This window comes from Hippopotamus amphibius, chromosome 3 (genome assembly GCF_030028045.1).
Source record: "Hippopotamus amphibius kiboko isolate mHipAmp2 chromosome 3, mHipAmp2.hap2, whole genome shotgun sequence".
NCBI lineage: Eukaryota > Metazoa > Chordata > Mammalia > Artiodactyla > Hippopotamidae > Hippopotamus > Hippopotamus amphibius.
This window is the reverse complement of record NC_080188.1, coordinates 40,788,910-40,801,504: the sequence shown is the minus strand read 5'-3', so window position 1 is coordinate 40,801,504 and position 12,595 is coordinate 40,788,910. Positions and strand designations below refer to the sequence as shown.

The window sequence follows — 12,595 nt, the reverse complement described above, 5'->3', positions numbered from 1 at the left end:
GATGACTCACTTATGTGGGGCTAGTTACTGGCAGGAAGCCTTAATTTCCTCCCATGTGGGTCTCTCCATGGACTTTTTTTTTTTTAATAAATTCACCTATTTATTTATGTATTAGCTGCATTGGGTCTTTGTTGCTGTGTGGGCTTTCTCTAGCTGTGACGAGTGGGGGCTACTCTTTGTTGCGGTGCGAAGGCTTCTCATTGTAGTGGCTTCTCTTGTTGTGGAGCACGGGCTCTAGGCGCGCTGGCCTCAGTAGGTGTGGCACATGGGCTCAGTAGTTGTGTCGCGAGCTCAAGAGAACAGGCCCAGTAGTTGTGCTGCACAGACTTAGTTGCTCCACGGCATGTGGGGTCTTCCCAGCCCAGGGATTGAACCCATGTCCTCTGCATTGGCAGGAGGATTCTTAACCCACTGCTCCACCAGGGAAGTCCTCTGTGGACTTCTTGAGCATTTTTTTTTTTTAACTAAGGTATAATTTACATGATATTAGTTTCAGGAATACAACATAATGATTTGATATTTGAACATATGTGGTCAGTGTTAATTTTTCTCTCTTCTCCTTTTGTTCCATTTCCTTTAATCAGTTATATGTGTTGCTACTTTTTAAAGTTTTATTTGCATTTTTCAAATTAGAAAAGTCCTTCATTTGAGGTAAGAGTCAAAGATTTAAAAGAAAAAGCTACTAATCGTTATTCCCCTCATCCTGCTGAGGTGGCCTTGAATCCTTCCATGTCTTCATTGGTGTTCCTGAATGAACACTTACATAAATGTGTGTGTATGCGCACACAAGCTTTAAGAAGAGGCTTTTACGGTTTTCTTCTATACCAGCAGTGTAAGAAAGTACTTTTTACCTAATAGATTATTTACTAGTCTATTGTAATTTTTCCTGTTTGATCAGTATTAAATGTTCTCACTGTTACTTTAGTGTCTATTTCTGTGATTACCACTGAGTTTGAACACTTTTTTATGTTTACTGGCTATTTGAATTTCCTTTTATCTGAGTTGTCTGTTCATACCTTTTGCCCATTTTTTTTTTCTAATTTATGAGAGACCTTTAAATTGAATATCTGTAACTATTTATCTGTAATTATCTGTAATTTATCAGGTATTTTCCCAAATGATCCCTTGACTGTTACAGATTTTGGTAATAGTATCTTATATGATGGATAACATTTTTTACGTTAACTGTCAAATGTGTGGGGTTTTTTCTTATGGTTTTTGAGTTTCCTGTTTTGGTATAAGGTCTGTTTTATCCTAATGGTGTAGGAAATATCTTAGATTTTCATCTTAACATCTTTTTTCTTTTTAATTTGAAGTTTTAATCCATCTGGAATGTGTTTTGGTGTGTAATGTGACATAATGTTACAATTTTATTTCTTCCTGATGGTCAGTTGTGCTAGGTCCATTTATTAATTGCATAATCTGTTCTCATCTGAATGTGCTACTTTTATCACATATTAAATCTCATATATCATTCAGTATACTTTTGAATTTTGGTCTATTTGTTTATTGTTTTTAACTTTATTGGCTACATTGGATCTTTGTTGCTGCATGCAGGCTTTCTCTAGTTGCGGCAAGTGGGGGCTACTTTTTGTTGTGTTGCTCGGGCTTCTCTTTGTGGTGGCTTCTCTTGTTGTGCAGCACAGGCTCTAGGCGCCCGGGCTGCAGTAGTTGTGGCATGTGGGCTCAATAGTTGTGGCTTGTGGGCTCTAGAGCGCAGGTTCAGTAGTTGTGTCACACAGGCTTAGTTGCTCCACGGGATGTGGGATCTTCCTGGACCAGGGATCCTGGACCTGTGTCCCCTGCATTGGCAGGCGGATTCGTAACTACTGCGCCACCAGGGAAGCCCTATTTATTTACTTTTTTTTTTTTTTTGGTGACAAAATACTGTTTAATTTTTATACCGTTACTGGAATTTACTAATTGCCAATGACAGTTTCTACTTCTCACATACACAGTAAACCTCAATGGGATTACGATGTTTGAGCTTATTTTTTTGAGCTTCTATTGAGAGAGAATTGAAATACAATAAACTGCATATATCTAAAGTGTACAATTTGATATTTTTTTTCTTATTAGTAATGTATATATGGCAATCCCAGTCTCTTGTTGTGGAGCACAGGCTCTAGGCACGCGGGCTTCAGTAGTTGTGGCATGTAGGCTCAGTAGTTGTGGCTTGTGGTCTGTAGAGCGCAGGCTCAGTAGTTGTGGCATACGGGCTTAGTTGCTCTGTGGCATGTGGGATCTTCCTGGACCAGGGATCGAACCTGTGTCCCCTGCATTGGCAGGCAGATTCTTAACCACTGTGCCACCAGGGAAGCCCTATTTATTTATTCTTAATGTCAACACAATGCTGTTTTACTAATAGTTTTCTAGCTTGTGTTAATATAAAGGTATTTATATTCACTATTCTGCCATTCTTAGACTTTTTAACTTTCTATGAACTATGTTTAGTTTCCAATAAAATTTTGTTGTGATTGTAACTAAAGTTGCATTTAATTTGTATAGTAATTTTGTGAAAATTCATATCTTTGTGTCATTTAGGTTTTCTACATAAGAACATATGTCATATTTATGTCCTTCAAAAGTGTACGAAGGGCACTATGAATAGTATGAAAGGCTAACTTACAGAATGGAGGGAAATATTTGCATATAGCATATCTAATAAGAGATTTATATCCAGAATACATAAAGATGTCCTGTAACTCAAAAACAACAAAAATAAACATCCCAATTAAAAAGGGTAAAGGACTTGAATTAGACATTTCTCCATTTGGCTAATGAAAGTGAAACCATGGGTTAAATCCGTTTTACCTGCCTTCGCTAATTGAGTTCATTTTCAGATTTGCATGTCCTCCAGATTGCAAATAACCTGAACAAGATATTTGCCTGAGTTGTTTTCTGGAACTTGAAGTCAGCTGCATCTAGTTTGTGCTGAGCTGGTTAAGACTGAATAGGACCATCCTTCAACTGGTCATGTGTCAAGGTCCGCTCTGAGAACCTTTTGACCATGGAGAGCCCTGTGCAGAGTGATGATTATTGCACCATTTTTTCAGTCACCTTTACCCAAGTTCCCCATGCCTTGGATCATCTTGCTTGGCTGCCTTGCAAGTAAACCCTCTCTTTGCTGCAAACCTTGGCGTCTTGGCATGCTGTGCATCTGGCAAGCTGATAAACAACTGCATGAAAAGTTCAACATTATTAGTTATTAGAGAAATGCAAATCAAAACCTCAAAGAGATACCAATTTATACATATTTGAATGGCTATTATTATTTTTTTAGATAAAAGATGTTGATGAGGATGTGGAATTTTATAGAACCCCTCGGGCATTGCTGGTGGGGAAGTAAAATTGTGCAGTCAGTGGAAAACAGTTTAGTGGTTCCTCAAAAAATTAAGTGTTAAGTAGCATTTCTACTCCTGGGTTTATATTCAAAAGAATTGAAAACAGGGACTCAAACAGATACTTATACTCCAATGTTCATAGCAGTATTATTCACAATACCCAAAAGGTGGAAACAACCAAAGTGTTCTATGAACAAGTGAATGGACGACAACATGTAGTACATGTGTAGAGTGGAATATTATTCAGCCATAAAAAGGAATGAAGTTCTGATACATGCTACCACACAGAGAAACCTTAAGAAACATTATGCTAAATGAATATACTTCTGGTATAAATTTCCCTTCAGCACTGCTGTAGCTGCATCTATAGATCTTGGTATGTTGTGTTTTCTGTTCATTTTTATTTCCATGTATTTTAAAAAATCCTTTGAGACTTTCTCTTTAACCCATTTAGTGGTATGTTAACCCAAGTGTTTCGGGCTTTTCCTGTTGTCTTTCCTTTAGTGATTTCTTATCTTGATTTCTTTATGGCATAAGCATACACTATGTAATTTCAGTTCTTTTAAATTTGTGAAGATTTATTTTATGACCCAAGATATCGTCTGTTTTTATGAATGCCTCATGGGCATTTGAAAAACAAGTATTCTGTTGTTGAGTGCAGTTGACCATAAATGTCAGTTATGTTGTATTACTAATTTCTGTACATTGTTGGATGCAGTTTGTTAAAATTTTGAGAATTCTTTGCATGTAAGTTAATGAGAGAGAGCGATCTGTAGTTTTCTTTTTTATGCTGTATTTGTATGGTTTTGGTATCAAGGTAATGCTTACCAGCCTTATAAAATAAGTTGGAAATTATTCCCCCTTCTAATTCCTAGAAGGGTTTATATAAAATTGATTTTAATTCTTCTTTGAATTTCAGTATAATATTCTCCAGTGATATCATCTGGTCTTGGAATTTCTTTTCCAAGAGCTTTTAAGTTACAAATTCAATTCTTTAATAGTTATAGGACTCTTTAGGTTATTTATCTTATCTTGGCACACTTTTGAGAGTTTTTAGTTTTTGAAGAATTGGTCCATTTCTTCTAAGTGGTGTTTATGAATGTAAAGTTGTACGTATTATTACTTTATTATCCTTTTAACGGCAGCAGGATCTGTTGTGATATAGCATTGTATTTCGGATGTTGATGATTTGTGTCTTGTCTTTTTATCTTTGTTAATTTTGTTACAGGTTTATCATTTTTATTCACTTTTTAAAAAGAACTAGCTTCTTGTTTCAGTAATTTTCTGCATTGTTTTCCTGTTTTTAGTTTCATTGATTTCTACTGTTATTTTTTCCATTCTTGTCCTTGGTTTCAGTTTATTTTGGTCTTTTTTTAGTTTTTGAGGTAGAAACTTTATTTTATACTTTGGTTTATTTTATTTTATTTTATTTTATTTTATTTTATTTTTTTAATTTAATTTAATTTTTTTTTTCCTGGAGCAATAGAGTCCTTTGTCTTTTTCTTTTCTTTTTCGAAGCTCTTTATTGGACTATAATTGCTTTACACTCTTGTACCAGTTTTTGAGGTACACCAAAGTGAATCAGTTGTATTTATGCATATACCCCCATATCCTCTCCCTTCCGCAACTCCCTCCCACCCTCCCTGTCCTGGCCCTCTAAGGCATCACCCATCATCGAGTTGATCACCCTTTGTTATACAGCAACTTCCCACTAGCTATCTGTTTTACATTTGGTAGTGTATCTATGTCTATGCTACTCTCTCACTTCGTCCCAGGTTCCCCTTCGGGCCCCCCCCCCCCCCCCCCCCGCCCCGTGTCCTCAAGTCCATTCTCTACATCTGCATCTTTATTCTTGCCCTGTGACTGGGTTCATCAGTACCATTTTTTTAGATTCCATATATATGAGTTAGCATAAGGTATTTGTGTTTCACTTTCTGGCTTACTTCGCTCTGTATGGCAGTCTCTAGGTCTATCCACCTCATTACATATAGCTCCATTCCATTCCTTTTTATGGCTGAGTAATATTCCATTGTATATATGTGCCACATCTTCTTTATCCATTCATCTATTGATGGGCATTTAGGTTGCTTCCATGTCCTGGTTATCGTAAATAGTGCTGCAATGAACATTATGGTACATGTTTCTTTTTGGATTATGGTTTTCTCAGGGTATATGCCCAGGAGTGGGATTCCTGGATCATATGGTAGTTCCATTTTCAGTTTTTTAAGGAATGTCCAAACTGTTTTCCATAGTGGCTGTACCAACTTACATTCCCACCAACAGTGCAGGAGGGTTCCCTTTTCTCCACAGACTCTCCAACATTTGTTTTTTCTAGATTTTGTAGATTTTTTGATGATGGCCATTCTGACTTGTGTGAGGTGATACCTCATTGTGGCTTTGACTTACATTTCTCTAGTGATGTTGAGCATCTTTTCATGTGTCTATTGGCCATCTGTATGTCTTTGGAGAAATGTCTATTTAGGTCTTCCGCCCATTTATGGGTTGGGCTATTTGCTTTTTTGGTATTAAGCTGCATGAGCTGCTTGTATATTTTGGAGATTAATCCTTTGTCCGTTGCTTTGTTGGCAAGTATTTTCTCCCATTCTGAGGGTTGCCTTCTAGTCTTGTTTATGGTTTCTTTTGCTGTGCAAAAGCTTTTAAGTTTCATGAGGTCCCATTTGTTTATTCTTGATTTTATTTCCATTTATACTTTGGTTTATAATCCAGTACTTTTTATTAATTTTGTTACTCAAATTGTTCCAGCTTTGGCCATTAGAAAGCTCTTTCATTGACTCCTGAATGCCCCTTTGACAGACCTCATTTTTGTTGTTATTCTGTTGTTTTTGAACACTTCCTTACTGTCTGGAACTACAGGATGCTCCCAGCTCAACTTATCCTAGAATCAGCCATTTCTCCAAGGAGCCAATGGTTCCTTTTACTGGAGAATAGTATTAGGCACCAAGATCTGGGTGCTAGGTGTGCTGTCACTTCTGGGGTGTTAATGCTTCAAGACTGTCTCAGCTGACAGAGCAAGGAAATATTTGTGTGTATGGTAACTGGTATATATACATATAACTAAAATATTTTTTCATGTAACTGTATCTGTATTAAGTTAAGCATGAATTCATGTTGATGTCTCCAACTCTTAATTTATTACCACATGGATTATTCTTGCCTCCTTCCCTTACTTATCTGTAAACATCCACTCTATGAGGAAGAAACTTGGCACCCACCATTCACCATCTACTTACTTAACTTTTAATTCCTATATACATGTATAACAGTATCAGAATTGTTGACTTAAACCCTGTGGAAAACAGTTTTATCTACTGGAGTACAGTGCTTATATACAATTTTTTTTTAATTGAAATGTAATTAATTTACAATATTGTGTTAGTTTCAGGTGTACAGCAAAGTGATTGTTTATATATGTGTGTATATATATATATACACACACACACATACATATATATTCTTTTTTTTATTCTTTTCCATTATAGGTTATTATAAGATATTTTATATAGTCTCTGGGCTACACAGTAAACCCTTATTATCTGTTTTATATATGGCACTGTGTATCTGTTAATCCTGTACTCCTAATTTGTCCCTCCCTCTCCTTTCTCTTTGGTAACCATAAGTTTGTTTTCTGTGTCTGTGAGTCTATTTCTGTTTTGTTTTGTTTCAGATTTCACATGTAAGTGATATATAATATTTGACTTTGAGTTACTTCACTTGGTATGATAACATTATGGTCAATTTCTTTAGCTTTTAGTTTTACAGACTCCACTCATTTCTAACCTTACTTAGGTCAGCACTTTTTCTCATTCCATAAATGAGGTTGTTTGTATATATATCAATCATATCATATATCATATTACATCATATCATATCATATATCATAGAATGTGGTATATGTAATACTGTGTGACTTCCAAGGTTAGGACATAAAAGGCTTCTGCTTGGCTCCTTCCCTTTCTCCTTATTTTCTTCTTAGGATGCTCTACTGTATAACCCAGACATCACACTGTGAGGAGGTCCAAACTAGCCTACTTGAAGACATACATAGACAGCAGTATTCCTTCAGCCTGTAGCCAGCCTCAGATGTTAGACATGTGAGTAAGCAAGCTTTCAGATCATTCCAGGACCCAGACTTCATGGAGCAGAGACAAGCCCCCCCTGCTGTACTCTGCCAAATTCCTGTCCCACAGAATTCGTGTATGCAGCCAAGGCATGGAATTACTTATTATGCAGACATAGAAACTAGAACAACTCCCTAATTCCCAGCTGACATACTATTGTCATATATTTTATTCCTGTTATGTATTTTAATTCTGCAGTGTATTTTGATATCTTTTATCTCTATAAGACTATTTTTGTTTTAACAGTCAATGTTTGTTTAGAGTTACACATACATCACTGTTTGTGCTCTTTATTCTTTTTTAAAAAATAATTTAAAAAATTATGATAAAATAATATAACATAAAATTTACCATTTTAAACATTTTTAGGTGTACAGTTCTTTGGCATTAAAGACAGTCACGTTGTTGTCCAGCTGACTTTTTCATCTTGCAAAACTGAACCCATTAAACAGTCCTCCCCTAACCCCCACCTTCTGGTAACCACCATTCTACTTTCTGTTTTTGAATTTGACTACTCTAAATACCTCATATGAATGGAATTGTGCAATTTTTGTCCTTTTGCAACTGACTTATTTCACTTAACATAATATACTCAAATTTCAGCCATGTTATAGCATGTGTCAGGATTTCCTTCCTTTTTAAAGGTGAATAATATTTCACTATATGTATACCACAATTTATTTTATCCATTTATCCATTGATGGACATTTAGGTGGATTCCACCTTTTGTCTTTTGTGAATGACATTGTTATGAACACGGATGTACAAATACCTCTTGCAGCCCCTGCTTTCAATCCTTTTGTATATGTAGGTGAAAAAGGAATTATTAGATCGTATGGTAATTGTGTGTTCAATTTTTTGAGGAACCACCAAACTTTGTCTTCCATAGTGGCTGCATCATTTTATGTACCCACCAGCTGTGCACAAGGGTTCCAATTTTTCTATATCCTCACCAACACTTGTCAATTTGTTATCTCCTCCCTCCTTCCCTTCCCATCCTAATGGGTATGAAGTAGTATTTCATTGCGGTTTTGATTTTTTCATCATTATTGTCATTAGGGAATTTTAAGTTAAAACAACAATTAGATACCACTACACAACTATAATGGCTAAAATCAAAAAAGCTGAATCTCTTTTGTAACTCCTGTTTCTTTGAGAGTCTGTATTTTCATTTGTTTTGAGAGATTTTATAATTGAATGTTAAGACATTTTTATGGTGGTTGCTTTAAATAAATTCTTATTAAATAATTCCATCTGATTCATCTTGTCCATTTGCATCCATTGATCATATTTTCTTTAGATTGTGTTTTTACTTTTTTTTTAGTATGTTGAATCATTTTGATTGTATCCTCAACATTTTGGTTATTATGTTAAGAGACTCTTCATCATATTTCAGTCTTTTGTTATAGTTGCTCTGTTTTGGTTTAATGTGAAGGTTCTTGCCTATTTTTGTGAATTTTATTTCCAATAACAGTTAACTGTTTACAGTCCTAGCAGTGGTATTTTGGTTTGTTTCATCTTCTGATGCTGCAGGGGATTCACCACATTCTCTATTGTTGCTTAAGGCTTGAGGTTCCTAGCAAATATACCTTCTTCCAGCTTTCAGAGTTCTGTTATTATTGTTTGTTTTAGTTGTATTTAAAGGGAAAAGCAGGAAAAAGTGAGACTATGTCATTTGTTCCAGAACCAAAAGCCCTTTTTTGGCTTTATTTTAAATTTTTAATCAGTATTTTTTAAGACTATGAATCAGTATGAGTACTACCCAGCCATTCTACTTTTTTTTTTGATATTTGAAGATTAAGGGTTAAGAGAATGTATATATTCTCTTTACATAGATATAAAGATATATGTATATAATATATATTCTCTATATAGATATAAAGATGTATGTATATGTAAATATTCTCTCTATATATACATATGTTTTATATATCTACATATGTATCTGTTCTATATGTATATGTGTATCTATATGTATAAAAGTGTAGTCATCTAGCTGGCCTAGTGTATCCAACTATTAACTTAAAGATTGAATTTCATAATTTCTCTAGGATTATCTGTTACTTATTTAAGCTATGTATAGATTTATTCAGATCTTTAAAAGAATTTTTATTTTATTGTGGTAAGAACATTTTACATGAGATCTTCCCTCTCAACAGATTTTTAAGTGTAAAATAGAGTATTGTTATCTATAGGCACAATGTTGTACACTAGATCTCTAAAACTTATTTATTTTGTATAACTGAAACTTTACACCTGTTAATTAACAACTCTGAATTTCTCCCTCCTCCCAGTCCCTGGCAGTCATTATTCTAATCTCTCCTTCTATGAGTTTGACTGTTTCAAATCTTGAATAAATTTACTATATCAGTAAAATTGTGAATTTTCTATGTTTGAGGATTTTATTCCTTTTAGAACTGTGGAACATGGACCAAATATACCTTTCAGTTTATTAATTTCATAATAGAACTCTTAAAGTACGTATGTATTTTAATCTTAGATCTTTGATTATAAGCTTAATGACCTGTGAGTCTTCTGTAAACTTTCTTTCTTTTTTTTTTTTTTGAATTTTTATTTATTTATTTTTGGATGCGTTGGGTCTTTGTTGCTGTGCATGGGCTTTTTGTAGTTGCGGTGAGCAGGGACTACTCTTCCTTGCACTGAGCAGGCTTCTCATTGCAGTGGCTTCTCTTGTTGCAGAGCATGGGCTCTAGGTGCACAGGCTTCGGTAGTTGTGGCACATGGGCTCGGTAGTTGTGGCTCTTGGGCTCTACAGTGCAGGCTCAATAGTTGTGGCGCACAGGCTTAGTTGCTCTGCGGCATGTGTGATCTTCCCGGACCAGGGATTGAACCCGTGTTCCCTGCATTGGCAGGCAGGTTCTTAACCACTGCGCCACCAGGGAAGTCCCTTTTCTGGAAACTGTCTAATTAAATTGTTGCTGAATTTTAAAAAGCACGTTTCATTGTAATATTATTATTTAGAGTTTTCAATATTTTTATGTAATTTTCTTCTAGTTCAGGCCCATGAGGTTCATCAGAAAACTTTGGCAACTGATGTTCGTTCTGAAAATACATCTGACTTGAGAGAAATGTCAAGTAAAAATCAAAAAGATCATCATAGTGAAGCTGATGAGGAATTTTACTTATCTGTTGGCTCACCTTCTGATCTTCTGGATGCAAAAGCACGTTTACTGCAAAAGGCTATTCCATCTGTTGCCCAAAAGGGAGAGACCTATACTTCTGAAAATTCAGTAAATATGCTGTCTTCAAGTACAGAGATTTCTCATAAAACCAAAAAACGGTGAATTTTTATTTATTTAAAAAAATTAATCTTACTATAACAATTTTATCTTTTATGTTAAAAAAGTGGGTAATTTACTCTTTGTATTTTATAGTAAGTATTACGGAATATTAATGTGAAAAAAATCATAACATACCTTCAGTATATAGTTAATTTATATTTACTATGAAGGCCTTAAAGTATACTTCACAGAAGTTTGGGGGTAAACTTTTCTGTAGTCTATGGAAAAGCTTTTTTTTCATTTTTTCATTTTTCTTTTCTTTAAGATTTTTGTTTTAAAATATTGTAGACATACAGAAGATAACACAATAGGCATTCATATTCATATTTGACATATGTGAATATTTTGTTATATTCAGATCTTTCTCTTTTTTAAAAACAAATTTTTATTGAAGTGTAATTGAAATTACTGCTGTACAGCACAGTGATTCAGTTATACATCTGTGTACATGCTTTTTCATATTATTTTCCATTATGGTTTATCACAGGGTATGTTTTTTTCCTTATAGTAAGATTTCTATAACTTCCTGAGAGAAACAATTTGTATTTTTTCTGTGTTATTTCTAATTATCAGGGTAGGTATATATCAGGTCATTTTGAGGGTAGCAAAGAGTAAGTATTGTTGAGGGTGAGTTGTGGTAAACCCATGTCCATTTCTTGGGGCTTTCTTTTGGCCTTTAAGAAGCAAAATAGACTTTTCAAGGTCCTTTGCTATTGGAAACCTCTGCCATGAATGTCTAGGGTCTTATGTAATTCTTGGAGATGAGGAGTTAAATACATTCTGAGATTTTGCTATTCAAAGTGTGATCTGCAGCTCAGGATTAAGAGCAATGGCATTACATTATCTGGAAGCCTGTTAGAAATATAGAATCTCAAACCCTCTGCTAGACCTACTGAATCAGAATCTACATTTTAATAAGATTCTCCATATAGTTCATATTCATGTTAAATGATTCAAATTCGTATTAAATGTTTGAGAACTAGTGTTCTAAGCTACATGTTTCCTTGTTATATGATTTAATTATTCTTTTTCTCTCTTATTTTTTTCTATTCACAAATATAAAATTTAATTTTTCTGAGCAGTTTATTTGCCTTGTGTATTTTGTGTAACAGAAACACATCAACATTTATAAATTTTAAATAAAGGCCCACTGGAAAATTTTGTAAGCAGTTGTAAGTGTCAGTGTAAGGGAGTTCAGGAAAACTTGTAACTCAGCAAATGGTGGGAGCATTCAGTTTGTCTTCCTTTTAACCTTTTAGGTTAAACTTTGAAGATAAAGATGTTTTGAAGAAAGTAGAAATAACGAATAAAGTATCAGAAACAGAGGATAAAGTATCAGAAACAGAGGATAAAGTATCAGAAGGACCACAAGAGAGGAAACAGTTAGGAACCTCTCAAAAAAGAACACAAGATTCAGAATGTGAAAATCAACCGCAAGCTAGAAAGAGTTTTTCAACATTGTTTTTAGAAACTGTAAAAAGAAAAAGTGAATCCAGGTGAGTTATAAAGAAATAGTCCACATTTTTCTTTCACATTCTTTGAATAATATCTAAGGATTCTTAATGATATTTAACTAGAAGTTTATCTTAATTGACAGAATTTTTAATTGGAATTATGTCTACCCTATAAGAAGAGAGTAGTTTCTTACCAATAAATTAACCCCAAAGCCATCATTTAATGGATACTGAATTAGATGTGAAAGAAAATAAGTTTATTCAGCTTTCATTGCTTCTGTTCATTAGCACTTTCTTGTATGTATGATATCAAAGAATAAAGACAGTATTTAGAAATAGAATTATGTCAGGGTGCC

The 12,595-nt window shown here is 34.4% G+C and overlaps 1 protein-coding gene across 4 annotated transcripts in view; it reads left to right on the top strand.

Annotated features, from left to right (window-relative positions):
* CENPC (centromere protein C) overlaps positions 1-12,595 on the top strand; it is a 135,010-nt gene that overhangs the window by 24,121 nt on the left and 98,294 nt on the right. For all 4 annotated transcript variants that reach the window (XM_057726585.1, XM_057726584.1, XM_057726587.1 and 1 more), the window contains 2 exons: positions 10,499-10,784; positions 12,045-12,281. In XM_057726585.1, coding sequence (XP_057582568.1) covers positions 10,499-10,784; positions 12,045-12,281 — 523 coding nt within the window. The remainder of the gene's footprint in view (positions 1-10,498; positions 10,785-12,044; positions 12,282-12,595) is intronic.